The sequence below is a fragment of the Mastigoproctus giganteus genome, chromosome 10 (genome assembly GCF_048544385.1).
Source record: "Mastigoproctus giganteus isolate SK-2022 chromosome 10, ASM4854438v1, whole genome shotgun sequence".
NCBI classification, from domain to species: Eukaryota; Metazoa; Arthropoda; class Arachnida; order Uropygi; family Thelyphonidae; genus Mastigoproctus; species Mastigoproctus giganteus.
Genome location: NC_143584.1, coordinates 134,785,098 through 134,800,382, shown reverse-complemented (window position 1 = coordinate 134,800,382; position 15,285 = coordinate 134,785,098). Strand labels below are relative to the sequence as shown.

At 38.0% G+C, this 15,285-nt stretch overlaps 1 protein-coding gene across 4 annotated transcripts in view; it reads right to left on the bottom strand.

Moving 5' to 3' along the window:
• Positions 1 to 15,285, bottom strand: part of LOC150079297 (neprilysin-1-like) — a 329,066-nt gene that overhangs the window by 26,293 nt on the left and 287,488 nt on the right. For 3 of the 4 annotated variants that reach the window (XM_090384129.1, XM_090384130.1, XM_090384132.1), the window contains one exon: positions 13,822 to 13,917. The exons of the other annotated variant lie outside the window; for it this stretch is intronic. In XM_090384129.1, coding sequence (XP_090240255.1) covers positions 13,822 to 13,917 — 96 coding nt within the window. The remainder of the gene's footprint in view (positions 1 to 13,821; positions 13,918 to 15,285) is intronic. 4 annotated transcript variants of the gene reach the window in all.

The window sequence follows — 15,285 nt, the reverse complement described above, 5'->3', positions numbered from 1 at the left end:
ATTGTTGGGATATCAGAGACACGGTGTCACACAGATATAAGCAGTGCAGAATTGGAATTTGCGAAGTACAATGTGCACAGGAAGGTTAGACAGGACAGGAAGGAAGGAGGGGTTATGCTGTTAGTTAAGAAACACATAAAATCTAAGTAAGTGCATCCAATTGATGTTGGTAGACAGTGCAATGTTGAGTCTGTTTGATGTAACATAAACACTGGGAAAGGAAAAATGAGAGTAGGAGTATGTTATAGGTGTAATGACGCTGATAAGTACAATGAACAGTTGTGCAGAGAAATAGAATGGGCCAGTTAATCAGAATGTCTCATAATGGGAGATTTTAACTTTCCAGATACAGACTGGAACTTGTGAATTGGTCACTCGCACACCAACAAAACTTTTGTGGATTTATTGGATGACTGTTTTCTACAGCAACATGTTCGAGAGGCAACCAGAGGGAGTAATACTCTTGATCTTATTATCAGCAGTGATAATTCATGCATTAAGAATTTGCAGATAAAGGAACCACTGAGTGACAGTGATCACAATATACTGATGTGGGAATTACTTAAAGATGTAACTACCATCAAGGGTAAAGGAAAGGGCTTTTGCTTTCATAAAGATGACTGCAGGGGTCTCAGACAGTTTTTAAATTCTATACAGTGGGATCAACTGATGATGTTACCAACATTGAAGTCTAAATTCTAATTTGAATTTTGGAGGATACTAGGTTTTACATTCCAACTAAGAAATACTCTTCAAGGTTTAGGCCTAAATGGATGTCAGATGAATTAATGAATCCCTTACATTTTTTCTTCTCTGCTCGTGGCAGAGAAGAAAAATGTAAGGGATGCATATAAAGTATCAGGTGATACAGAAGCCTATGGCAGATATAAACTAGTCTGTAATCAAGTCACAAAGGAGGTTAGGCAGGCGAAGGCAGATTACAAGAAATCTTTGGCAAAGGATGCAAAGAAAAACAGCAGAGAGTTCTTTACTTATGTAAACTCTAGAAGGAAAGGGATAAATCAGATTGGACCACTTAACATAGATGGGTTGACTATTGATGATCATGCTCAGGTAGCTGATAAACTTAATGAGTATTTTGCAACTACATTCACACATGAGGAGTTATTCAATGGGAGGGGGGTGGAGCCAGAGGTTTTTCAAACTCTAACAAGGAGCTAAGTGATTTTGTACTAACAGAGAGCAAAGTGGAGGACAAATTGTTGAAGTTAAACATAAAAAAGGCACCTGGGGTGGACGGGATCTATTCAGTTATATTAAAGGAGGCAGCAAAGGAAGTAAGCAAACCCTTAGCCATAATTATGAGAGATTCCTTGGACTCATGGGAGGTCCCCATGGACTGGAGGTTTGGAAATGTATCACCAATTCACAAAGGGGATTCAAAAGGTGACACGAGTAACTATAGACCTGTTAGTTTAATTTGTGTTCCATGGAAAATAATGGAATCACTGGTTAAAGAAGCATTGCAGGATCATCTAGACAAGACAGCAGTAATAGTTAAGACACAGCATGGGTTTGTTAAAGGGAGGTCTTGTCTGACCAATTTGATTGGATACTATGATGTGGTCACAAAGGAACTGAATGCCAAAAATAATTTTGATATCATATACTTGGATTTCAGGAAAGCTTTTCATACTGTTGCACATGGAAGACTGCTGTACAAATTGGAGAGGTATGGCATTAAGGGTAAGTTGCTGCAATGGATAAAGGGATGGTCGAGTGGGAGGTGACAAAGAGTGGTGATCAGTGGACACTGCTCTTCATGGACAAATGTTATTAGTGGAGTTCCCAGGGTTTGGTGTTGGGCCCATGGTTACTATTATTATTAGCCATATGGTGTAAGGAAGCCTGAGGCTTATGCTGCACCAACAAAAAAAAAAAAAAAAAATTCCCCGCATTACCCTGAGAGAGAGAGAGAGAGAAGTAGAAGGAAATCACCAAGAAAGCAAGAAAGAAAAGAATGATGATATCCAGCTCAGGACCCTGGGTTTGCCAAGCCCATACTCACCAGATGTGAGCCCTTGGGGTTGATATACCTTCATCAATGATATTGATGACGGTATATCAGATTTAATATTCAAGTTTGCAGATGATACAAATGTTGGCAGGGTTGTTAATGACAGTAAAGACAGCATGCTACTCCAACTGGATCTAGATAAGTTGGGCAAATGAGCTGAAAAGTGGCAACTGACGTTTAACATTGACAAGTGCAAAGTACTGCATATGGATAGCAGTAACCCAAGAGAAACTTTACCAACTGTGTGGTACTACACTCAGGGAAGTGGAAGTGGATATGAAGTTTTCTGACCAGTGCAGACAGACTGTCAGAGCAGGTCATGAAGCCTTGTCAATGATATATAGGAATTTTTCTAGCAGGACAGAGGTGATTAACCCATTGTACAAGGCAATGGTCAGGTCACACCTTGAGTACTGTGTACAGGTCTGGAGGCCTCATTTTAGGAGGGATGTAGAGTTGCTAGAACGAGTACAAAGAAGGGCAACAAGATTGGTGAGGGGATCAAAAGGGTTCTCTTACCAAGAAAGGCTTAAGTTCTGTAAATTGCAGTGCCTGAAGAGTAGGCACATGTGAGGTGATCTGATTGAGGTGTATAGGCCTTAAATGGGTTGAGCAAGCTGAATGCTGATGGGATTTTTCCTCTTGCTCAGATTAAGAACCTGAGGGGCATAGATTCAAATTGAGGAAAGACAGTTTTAGAATAGATGTGCAGAAATTTCTCTTTAGCCAGCGGGTAGTTGATTTGTGGAACAGACTTCCGTCTTTTGTTGTGGAAGTTGATAGCCTAAATAATTTTAAGGCTGAGCTGGACAGGCATTTGGAACGAATGGAGGGATGAAAGCGGAGGTTTTTTTTTTTTTGTGTGTGATGCTGCATAAGCTTGCTTTCTTGCATCATATACCTCTACTAATGCTAAAGCTATTGTATCTGTGATTTGACACAAATATTATATCATATAACTAGTAGTGCTTGGCAGTGGAATTACAGGTTTTAATTGTGGTAAATAAGCAGCTTCACGGTTCTAATCACATTGCTTGGGATATATTTTTTTTGTTTTTAGCTAAGAAATTTTTATTTCTAGTAAGGCTATAACTAATTTAAAACTCTTCAAATCTAAGTTTATATGGTATGTGTATAGGATAATACATATAACATAAACTTGACAGCATAATACATATAATGTAAACTTGATAGCATAATATGTATTATTGCATTTAGGTATCTATTAGTTTAGTGCAGTATTCTCAAATTAAAATGAATTTAAATGGAAATAATGCTTCAGACTAGCTCAGCAAGGGAACAGGCTCAAAGTAGCGAGGGGGGGATTTGACTTGGGGTTGAACTGAAAGGGCAGTTCTCCTATGAATTACAAAATATGCTTGTGTGATATTTATGGACCTATCTGGAACGGGACATGATAGAGCCAACAGGGATGTCTTTATGTATATTCAGTGTAAAGTGTGTGAGGAAATTAGGAACAAGCTAATTTCGTCACACTATCAAAATTCTGAACAAGCTCGGCATTCTATAGGCATTTATGAGAGCTTGAAGAATAGGGTGGATGTACTCAAAATAATTAAAATCGGGGCCATCAAATTTGCAGCTGCCCAACTCAATGTGAAAGTTTAAAATTGTGCATCAGGCAACACAGCAGCAATCTGTAAGGTAGAATGCACTAGTTTCAGAGGAGGTAGTTACTTTTGGTGAATCTGTTTTCAGAGAAATGGAAAATATATTCTGCAAAAAGGATAGATTAAATAGGGCTAGGGTATGTCTACCAGGGGCAAAAAGTAGATGATGCTGAAGAGTAGAGGGAAGAGTAGAGAGAAGAGTAGTACTATTATAAGGGCATGAAAGGTGATACTGTACACATTAGCACTAATGACATTAAGGATAGAAGGGCTGAGGACTTACGTAGCAAGTACAGGACAATGTGGGAAAAAGTTGGAAGTTATGTCTGCCAGGGGCAAAAGTTGATGACGTTGTAGAGCGGATATCATCTTTTAAGGGCACAAAAGGTGATATAGTTGTACACGTTGGCACTAATGACATTAAGAGTAGGAGACCGGCGGAATTACTTGACAAGTACAGGTCACTGATGAAAAAAAGCCGTGAATTAGGGTTGAAATTGAAAGTGTCTGCAATTCTGCCCAGACACGATAGGAGGGAGTATATGATGAGAGCCCTGTCAATCAATTCGGCCCTGGAAAGATTGTGCAGGGCTCAAGGGGTAGAATTTTTTTCAGCCTGGTCTGTACTTGTTAACAGGAGAGACTGCTTCTACAGGGATGGGATACACTTAAATAGAAAGGGTGCAAGAATGTTTGCTGATGCTATCGAGGCAATGTTAGGTGGGTCGGAAAACTGCTAGATTGGGGGGATACAAGGACTAATAGATTAACAGTAGCCACTGGCAGAGGTGAAAGTGATTCTTGCACTGCTTCTATTGGAATGAGCCGCAGCCTGGAAAATAAGATGCAGGATATTTCAGAGACTGCTGGGAATCATTGGGGTACAAGTAAACACATGGGTTGTGTTAGGGTAGCTAAGAAAAAGAACAGGTGCATGTATACTTGTGTGTACACCAATGCTAGGAGTTTAGTAAATAAATTTGATGAATTTGAGGTATTGCTCAAAACATCAAAGGCAGATATTGTGGGGATTTCAGAGACGTGGTGTCACACAGATATAAGAAATGCAGAACTGGAATTTGGGGAGTACAATGTGTACAGAAAGGATAGACAGGATAGGAAGGGAGGAGGGGTTATGCTATTAATTAAGAAACACATAAAATCCAAGGAAGTGAAGCCAGTCGACATCGCTGGACAGTGCAGTGTCGAGTCAGTTTGGTGTGACATAAGCATTGGGAGATCAAAATTGAGAGTAGGAGTGTGCTATAGGCCTAATGACTCTGATGAGTATAATAAGAAACTGTTCGGAGAAATAGAGTGGGCCAGTAAATCAGAGAGTCTTATAATGGGGGATTTTAATTTCCCAGATATTAACTGGAATTTGGGGGCTGGTCACTCACACAGTAGCAAGGCTTTTGTGGATTTATTGGATGATTGTTTTCTACATCAGCATGTTCGGGAGGCAACTAGAGGGAGTAATACTCTTGATTTGATTATCAGTAGTGATTCTTCATGCATTCAGAATCTGCAGATAAATGAACCACTTGGTGGCAGTGATCACAGTGTGCTCAAGTGGGAGTTACTCAAAGAGGTAACTACCATTAGGGGTAAAGGGAAGGGGTATTGCTTTCGTAAATGCGACTACAATGGACTGAGACAGTATTTAAATTCTATACAGTGGGATCAACTGATGATATTGCCAACAGCAAATTCAAAATGGGAAGCATTCAAAGAACTTATCGTGGAAGCTACTAGGCTTTACATACCAACTAAGAAATATTGTTCAAGGTTTAGGCCTAAATGGTTGTCAGATGAACTAATGAGGCATATGGCAGAGAAGAAAAATGCATGGGATACATACAAATTAACACGTGACACGGATGCCTATGATAGATACAAGTTGATCTGTAACCAAGTTACAAAGGAGGTTAGGCAGGCGAAGGCAGATTACGAGAAATCTTTGGCAAGGGATGCGAAGAAAAACAGCAAAGAGTTCTTTACTTATGTAAACTCTAGAAGGAAGGGGATGAATCAGATTGGTCCACTTGAGATCGATGGGTCAACTGTTGATGACCCTGCTCGGGTAGCTAACAAACTAAATGAATATTTTGCATCGACATTCACACATGAGGAGTTATTCAGCGAGGGGAATGCCAGAGGTGTATTCAACTCTAGCAGTAAGCTAGAGAATCTTGTAATAACTGAGAGCAAAGTGGAGGAGAAATTGTTGAAGATAAACACAAGAAAGGCACCTGGGGTGGATGGGATCTATCCAGTTATATTAAAGGAGGCAGCAAAGGAGGTAAGCAAACCCTTAGCCATAATTATGAGAGCTTCCTTGGACTCAGGGGAGGTACCCATTGACTGGAGATGTGCAAATGTGACCCCAATTCACAAAGGGGGATCAAAGGCTGACACAAGTAATTATAGACCTGTGAGTTTAACTTCTGTTCCCGGAAAATTAATGGAGGCACTGGTGAAAGAAGCACTGCAGGATCATCTAGACAAGACTTCAGTTATAGCTAGGACACAGCATGGTTTTGTTAAGGGGAAGTCTTGCCTGACCAATTTGATTGGATACTATGATGCAGTCACAAAAGAACTGGATGCAGGGAATAACTTTGATATTATATACTTGGATCTTAGAAAGGCTTTTGATACTGTTGCACATGGAAGACTGCTGCACAAATTGGAGCAGTGTGGCATTGGAGGCAAGTTGCTGCTATGGATAAAGGGGTGGTTGAGGGGGAGAAGACAGAGAGTGGTAATCAATGGACACTGCTCATCGTGGACTAATGTTATTAGTGGAGTCCCTCAGGGTTCAGTATTGGGGCCTTTATTGTTTTCTGTATTTATAAATGATATTGATGATGGTATATCAGGCTTAATGTCCAAGTTTGCAGACGATACAAAGGTTGGCAGGGTTGTCAAGGACACTACTGACACTATGCTGCTGCAACAGGATTTGGAAAGGTTGAGCAGATGGGCTTCGAGGTGGCAAATGAAGTTTAACATTGACAAATGTAAAGTACTACATATGGGAAACAGCAACCCCAGAGCAACGTATCAACTCTGTGGTACTACACTGACAGTGGTAGAGAATGAAAGGGACCTGGGGGTGGTGGTGCAGGCAGATATGAAGTTCTCTGAGCAGTGCAGACGAGCTGCAAGAGTAGCTCATGGTGTATTGTCAATGATATATAGAAATTTTTCTAGCAGGGATAAGGAGGTGATTATTCCCTTGTATAAGGCAATGGTCAGGCCACACCTAGAGTACTGTATACAGGCCTGGAGGCCTCATTTCAGGAAGGATGTAGAGCTGCTGGAACGAGTACAGAGAAGGGCAACTAGATTGGTGAATGGGACAAAGGGGTTCTCTTACGAAGAAAGGCTTAAGTTTTGCAAATTACAGTGTCTGGAAACTAGGCACCAGCGGGGTGATCTGATAGAGGTGTACAAAGCCTTGAATGGTTTGAGCATGCTCAATGCTGATGGGATTCTTCCTCTAGCTCAGAAAAATCACCTGAGAGGGCATAAATTCAAATTGAGGAAAGACAGATGTAGGATAGATGTGCGGAAATTTGCCTTTAGCCAGCGGGTGGTTGGTGGGTGGAACAGACTTCCATCCCTTGTCGTGGAAGTTGATAGCCTAAATAAGTTTAAGGCTCAGCTGGACAGGTATTTCGAACGAACAGAGGGGTGAAGTGGAAGTGGTTATTTTTATTTATTTATGTTACTTTTTTTTTTTTTTTGGCTGATGCTGCATAAGCTTGCTTTCTTGCATCAAATGCCTCTACTAATGCTAATGCTAATGCTAATGTTATAATTAAATTTGAAAGTGTCTGCAATTCTGCCCAGACATCATAAGAGAGAGTACATGTTGAGAAGCTTGTCAATCAGTTCAGCCTTGGAGAAACTGTGTACAACTCGTGGGGCAGAATTATTCTAAGTGTGGTCTGTGCTTTTTAACAGGACAGACTATTTTTATAGTGATGGGATACACTTAAATGGAAGGAGTGCAAAAATATTCACTGATACTATAAATTTTTGCACTCCTTCCATTTTCAAGAGCTCAAAATTCTTCATTTGCACAGTGTATCCTTGAACCCATCCAGTTTTTCATTCCTGTAATGCCAAACAACATGAGGCTGAGAATGACCATGAGAAAGAGGTTCCACTGGAAAAGGCACCACACGAAGTTTGATCTGAAGTGCCAAGAATACTATTAGTACTGACCATGTACTTTGAAGAGTTGACGGTAGGAAAAAGATCTAGTATTGTGTGTATTGTTATGATTGTATGGTATTCTGGTAGGTAAATGGACAAGCTGAATGAAGTCTTTAGTAATTGCAAAAGCCTCAGCATCTCAACAGCTGGATTTGTTTAACTAGAAAAGTGAAGCCAGTTGGAGTTGTAAACAATAAAATCATCAAAGAAAATTACCTCACTATTAGGGAAGTTAGGCTGGAGAAAGTCAAGTTTCAAAGAAAAGAAGTCAAAGAATGTCAAAAAGTTCCAAGTGATTAGTGGAACTGGGAGAACAGTAGAGGCAAGAGATAAATTTGACAAAACAGGGCAAAGAGATTTTTTTTTTCAGAGGAGATTTGAAATTAGGAAGTCCCCGTGAAGGAATATCACAGAATGAACATGTGCACAAATACCACTTTTGGAGCAAAAGGAATCATACAGTGAATAATTTGGGAAACTGAGACGAGGAGTAGTGGTTGAGCCAAACAATAATTGGGATTCTGTCAGAAAAAAGTAAGTGCAGTGTGGCCTACTTTAGGCAGAAATGAATGTTAATGAGGTTGGAACTGAGACCATGTTTATTTGTGAAAGAAATGAGGAAGTTTTTAGAAGGTGTAGATCTTTTGCAGGAAAGTTTGTCCTATTAGTTTAATTATTCATAATGCATTCAGTAGATAAAGTAAAAGGGGAGATATATATGAATTAATGAAATTTTTTGCTATATGGTGTAAACGAAACAAGAGTATACCTGGCTCCTTGACATAATGCAGCCTCAACGCCTCCTGCATACATACATACATACTACTTGGATACACTAGCTGATCTGAACACTAGCTAGAGAGTTACCACCAGGTCTGGTCCAGTGTACTCTCTAGCAGCTGGCCTGCAAAAACTGTTTGAACTGTTCTGTATCTTTGAAATGTATGAAATATTGGATCTTATCGTAATGCCCGTTATAACCTCAAATGACATCATTCTTACTGCATTATGCAAGAGATGGGGGGTTGCTGGAACTTTGCTCTGGAGACTAAATATGAGTTTCACTACTTCAAGCTTTAATAAGCAAAGTATGGTATTACTTGGATGATAAGAATCATCTACTACCTAGTATTGCCTGGTGACATGGAGGGAATGGGTACCAGTTCTTGATCCCTACTTATCAATATAAGTTCAAATATGGGTGTGAACCTCCAGTATATACTAATTGTGGTTTTAGGACTTGTACATGGTGGGGGGGGATATCCAGGATTGCTGTTGCAAATGACTAGACAACTTTCATTTAGATAGGTATGTGAATAAGCAAAACAAGATTTTAGGCACTGAGCAATCCATGTTATTGTTGACAATCCATTGCATGCAGAAAGAGTCACTGTATGGTGTGCACTTCCTCTGCATTTGGCACTTTGGGCCAGGGTTTATCAATGAAAGCATTGACAAACCTGTAGAAGAATTTTTTGTCTAAAGGCAGGAATGACAACTGATGTCTTCCTCAGTGTCATTAGGCACAATTTTGTGTTTTTTTTTTTGTATAGCTATGGCACTGACATGGATAACAACTAATTTCAGCAGGTTGGTGCAAGGCCTGTACTGTAGGAATTATCCTGGAGTTCCTGGATAAAAATTTTTACAGCAGGGTGGTTCCTAACGCCTATTTTGAGGTGTATGGTAAAAGAACTGGTTTGGCCTCTTTATTTAATATCACCTGATTTTTATCTCTTGGGATATCTCAAATACAGTGTGTTGCATAAGAATCCATGAACCATTCCTTGCTGAAGAAAGCAATTTAAGATGAAACTATTTCAATGCTGGGGAAAATGTTGGAGCATATTCTTCGTAACTTCACACTCTGGCTGTGGCACATTATCAATAAATGTGGAGAACATGGTGAACATGTTGTGGCATGAATTTTCCAACACTGCTAAATATAATTCAAGTGTTAATTTCTATTTCTAAGCAATATTTTGTTCTTCAGATGAACAAAATGACATGATGAATAAAAACTCATCCTGTAGTTCATCATAAATCGCTCTAATTTTCTGCACTGGGGGAAGGGGGCAGTTGACTTTAACATTGTTTTTTTTTTTTTTTTCAATAGATTGGTATTATTATAGTTTTATGTCTGCTACATCCAAGTTATTCATTACCTTGGTAATGTCATTTAAGGACTTAATGAAAGAAGAAAAAATTAGTCAAGAAACACTTGATATGATGAACCGAAGGCGAAAAATGAAGAGCAAGATAAATACTAACAAGGAAAAAATTGAGTATACTGAGTTATGCAAAGCCATTAGAAAGAAACTCAGAGAGGACATAAGAAGATTTAACACAAGAAAAGTAGAACAAGCATTAAAGGAAAACAAAAAATTTAAATCAGCAGCTGAGCAGTAATACAGAAAGACAAATGATACTGAAACTGAAAAATAGCGATGGTGTACTTATAAACAGCAGAGAAGGCATAATTCAAATAGCAGAAGACTACTATAGAGAATTATACAAGGAGCAAGGGAATGATGCCAGCAGTGGGGAAGATAGATTGCAAAGTCGCAATGCATACGAAATACTTGATATTCTTCCTGATGAGGTAGAACATGCATTGAAGAAAATGAAGAATCAGAAAGCCCCGGGGAAGATGAAGTTACTGTAGAGTTGTTAAAATTGGGAGGAAGAGACATAACACAAAAACTGGCAAGGCTCTTCAAAAAGTGCATTAGAAAAGGTGTGACGCCTAAGCAGTGGAATAATGCAATCATAGTTTTGCTGCATAAGAAAAGAGATAAATCAGAAATTGGAAATTATAGACCAATTAGCTTGTTATCCCACATCTACAAGTTGTTCACAAGGGTCATTACTAACAGATTAGAAAGAATACTTGATGAGAATCAACCGAAAGAGCAAGCTGGCTTTAGGACAGGATTCTCAACTATGGATCACCTTCACATAATATCACAGCTAATGGAGAAAGCAAATGAATATAAAACACCATTATGCGTGGCATTTGTGGATTATGAAAAGGCATTTGACTCCATACAGCATAAGGCAATGTTTCGGACACTGGAAAGACAAGGCATAGATACCCTACATATTATGATGTTGAAGAAAATATATGAGAGTGCTACCTCCTTTATTAGACTAGGCAAAGACAGTAGGAAATTTAAAATCAAGAAAGGAGTTTGACAAGGAGACACAATATCTCCGAAGCTGTTTACTGCTGCTCTTGAGGAAGCTTTCAGAAGATTAGACTGGTCGCAGAAAGGAGTCAATGTGAACGGAGAGTACCTAAACCATTTACGATTTGCAGATGACATTGTGGTCATAAGCCACGATCCCAAAGAATTAGAGGGAAATCTTAATCAGTTATGCACAGTTAGTAAAGATTTTGGACTAAAGATGAATATGACTAAAACAAAAGTAATGATGAACAAGTATGCCACAGAAAGGGACATATTGATTGAAGGAGCAGTAATTGAAAAGGTGGAGTCATATACTTATCTGGGACAAGTTATTAGCTGTAATAATGATAAATGGCTAGAAGTCAAGAGAAGAATAACTTTTGGATGGATAGCATTCAGGAAATATAATCACATACTGAAGAGCAATATCCCAGTTTGTCTGAAACGTAAAATAATGAACCAATGTATACTCCCCACAATGACTTATGGAAGTGAAACTTGGGCACTCACCAAAAGAATGGAAGAGAAGCTGAGAACTACACAGCGAAGAATGGAACGAATTATATTGGGAATCAGACTGTTAGATAAGAAGAGAAACACATGGATTAGGCAGCAAACTCAAGTAAAGGACATTCTTATCAAAACTAAAGAACTGAAATGGTCTTGGGCAGGACACGTAGCTCGTAGACATGATAACAGATGGACTAAGAAAATAACAGAATGGCACCCAAGAGGAGCTAGAAGAAAACCTGGAAGACAAAGGCGGAGATGGATAGATGAAATTCATGAGTTTGTGGGTAGTAAATGGATGGCCAGTGCTCAAAACAGAAGGAACTGGAAAGTTGCTGGAGAGGCCTTCATCCTGCAGTGGATCGAAAATGGCTGATGATGATGATGATGACATAATAGAAATTAGGTCATGGAATTAGGAATAGAAATAATGTAAATTATAACATGACATAATGGAAATTTTTGAAGTTCGGTTTAAAATACATAACAATGTTTACAAAGTAATGAGAGAAAATAAATGTTTGCACCATGTAAGGAGTGAGGCTTTATTCTTTTAAAATACTGGTTGAGTGAAGTGTATTCTCCACAGCTTAAATGGGATAAATAAACATAACACTAATTATATAAATTAGAAGTTTAAAACAATATTCTGGGATTCCTCTTCAGTAAGTACAAAAGAGATCTTGGAGACCTTATGCACTATTTGCATGAGGTCTCAAAAATATCAATAAAAAGCAAAAGCGCAGCTCTAAATGGGTAAATGATGGAGCAGTAGACTGTGTTGACATCCAATCAAATTGTATTGTTGTATCTCACTTTACTGATTCATTATTTGATGACAATATGTAAACAAAGTGAAAAGAAAATTTCTGAACATTCCCCATGTCATGCAAATTCAACAGTTTTAAAAATTTTTATATTTAATCTGTCTGAGATGAAATAATTTAATTAGAATTTATTTTAAGTTATTTTGGGATATAAAGAAATTGTGGATGGATATCCTTAGACTCATGTGATATTCTTATACTGGTAATTTTTGTTATGCTCTAAACAATTTTAACTTTTTCATACCCATTTAATATACATAATGGATAACCAGATACTAAAGCTAGCCCTTTTTTTTATGAATCTGAAATAGTATGACACATATACTAAAATTTCAACTGAGGATGATATTTTAAAATTTCAATGTCACAATTAAATTTAACCCTGCACTAGTTACATGGGAACTGTGAGGTTTCTCTCAAAAATAATGAGCCCATATTAACTGTTAGGTAAAAATCCAAGCTGTTCTGTACCTTCTTATATATTGACAGATTTTTACTTCATATGTTTATTTATCATTTTTCCCAGAGTTATTTTATGAGAGAACATATCTGGTTCCATGCATCATGTTTGTTCTACTTTTAACTGATAGTAATGCTAATGTGCAAATCTAATGGGTACTGATGATATGAAGCTTGGAATTTTGTGTTTGTTTCTAGTCTGTAGTTTATTGAATTCTCCTAAGCAATCTATAGATCACATGGAAGAGTTCAACAGTTTAATGGTCTTACATGATATTTTTGAAAGATTCACTATTATTTTTGAATAATAAACATGAAAGCAGACACAGTATTCACTCACTACAGAGAGTTAGCAACATGCTTAATATTCAGATCTTGCACACTTTAGTGTGACAAATTTGAAATAAATTTTGTAAATGAAAATGAAAACAGTATCTAATATAAATTATTTTTTTCAGGCTTTTTTTTTACACTCTTTATATACATAATAAGTAGAAATATATGTGCAAGCACAGGTTTGACATTTTGTACATTAACAGTTTTTTAAATTGAAAAATGGAAGAAATTAAAGTTATGCCCAGTAGTGTGTGTGTGTGTGTGTGTGTGTGTGTGTGTGTGTGTGTGTTTAATTTTTGGAAGAATTGTGTTTTTGAAAATAAAAGATGTGAAAAACAAAGTGTTTTTAACTATTTAATTTTTTTTTATTAGAAACCATAACATTAAACACAATAAGGTTTGAAATCCATTGAGAAAAGATAAAATACTGATATACTCCAAGCAGAATTTAAAAAATCCAAATACTTTTTCTGGAAATTAAAAAGCAAGTTGGCACAGGTTCTGCTCTACCACCTTTACAATATGGGCAGTGAAGCAGAGCAGTGCAGGGTTTAAATTTAATTGTGACCTTCATTTTCTTTCCTTTGCTACTTTTGTCATACCTGAGCATAGTTAAGAAAAAAAAGCTGATCATGTGTGAGATTTAGCCCTGGTAACAGTGGTTCTTCTCCATTCTTAGCTTCCCATTTTTTATATGCCTAAAAAAATTATAAAATGTTATAAAAATAAATAATTAAATATGTTAAATATCAAAATATATCCATTAAGTAATAATCATAAGCATAATTTGCTATATTACGAACAAGATTTGAAAAAAACAAAAGATAGAACAGAATACAGAAATGTTTTGGGAAAAAGGAAAATTTATGAGGATTTGTATAAGACAAAGTATGCTAAATATTTCTACCTTATTTTTGTCTTAGAGAAGTATACAAAATTATTTGTCCTGAGCCAACCCACCCTTTCACATGTACACTGCCCTACCATTAATATCCAGACACCCCTCCGTGGATGGGGAAACAGGTCCTGTGCATGCAACACATCACAGAACCTGCTATAAATATGCACACTGGGCTTCGAACAAACAGACAATTGCAAAAGTGGGCATGCAAGATGACATGTTCAACAGAATTAACAGACTTCCAAAGTGTAATGATAGTAGGATGCCACGTAAGCAAGCATTCTGTATGAGACATCACAGTCGTTCTGGGGATTCCTAGGTCAACAGTTAGTGGTCATACTCAAATAGAAGAGGAATGGGACTGAATCTGCCAAAAAATGGCCAGGTAAACCCTGAAAACTAATAGAATGGGACAAGAAAATTCTGCAAAGAACTGTGTGCACAAATCATAATTTGCCATTGTCTCAAGTCACACAAACCCTCTGTGAGAGTAGTGCTGACTAATGTCAGCACTAGTACAAATACAAAGGACACTCCATGATATGAGTTACAATGGTCATGCAGCTTTTCACAAGACATTGATCACCTCAACAAATGCTAGATGCCAATTAACATGGTGTTGGGAGTGTGAATCCTGGACTGTAGAGCAGTGGAAAACAGTCCTATGGACAGACAAGTCAAAGTTCACAGTCTAATGGCCATTCCTGGGTGTGGTGAATGCCAAGGGAACAGTTCCTTCCTGATTGTATCCTCCCAACAATGAAATTTGATGAAGGCAGTGTCACGGTAATGGGCTGCTTTTTATAGTTTGGCTTAGGCCCATTAGTCGTTATCGGCAAAACCATGAATGCTGTGCAATATCAGGACATCCTGAACAAGTGGGCACTTCCAACATTATGGCAATACTTCAGGTAGGTCCATACCTGTATCAGCAAGACAACACACCATGCCATACTGCTCGGGTTGCAACAGAATGATTTGAGGACTGAGTGTGGAAAAGTTGGAGTGGCCAGCCTAGAGTGCTGATCTGAACCCTATAGAGCATCTTTGGGATGTATTGGATTGTTAGGTGCGTGCATGTCGAGATTGCCCAAAGAACAAGGCTGAACTAGTGGCTGCATTAAAGGACGAGTGGAGGAACATATCACCTGACATTTATAAAAAG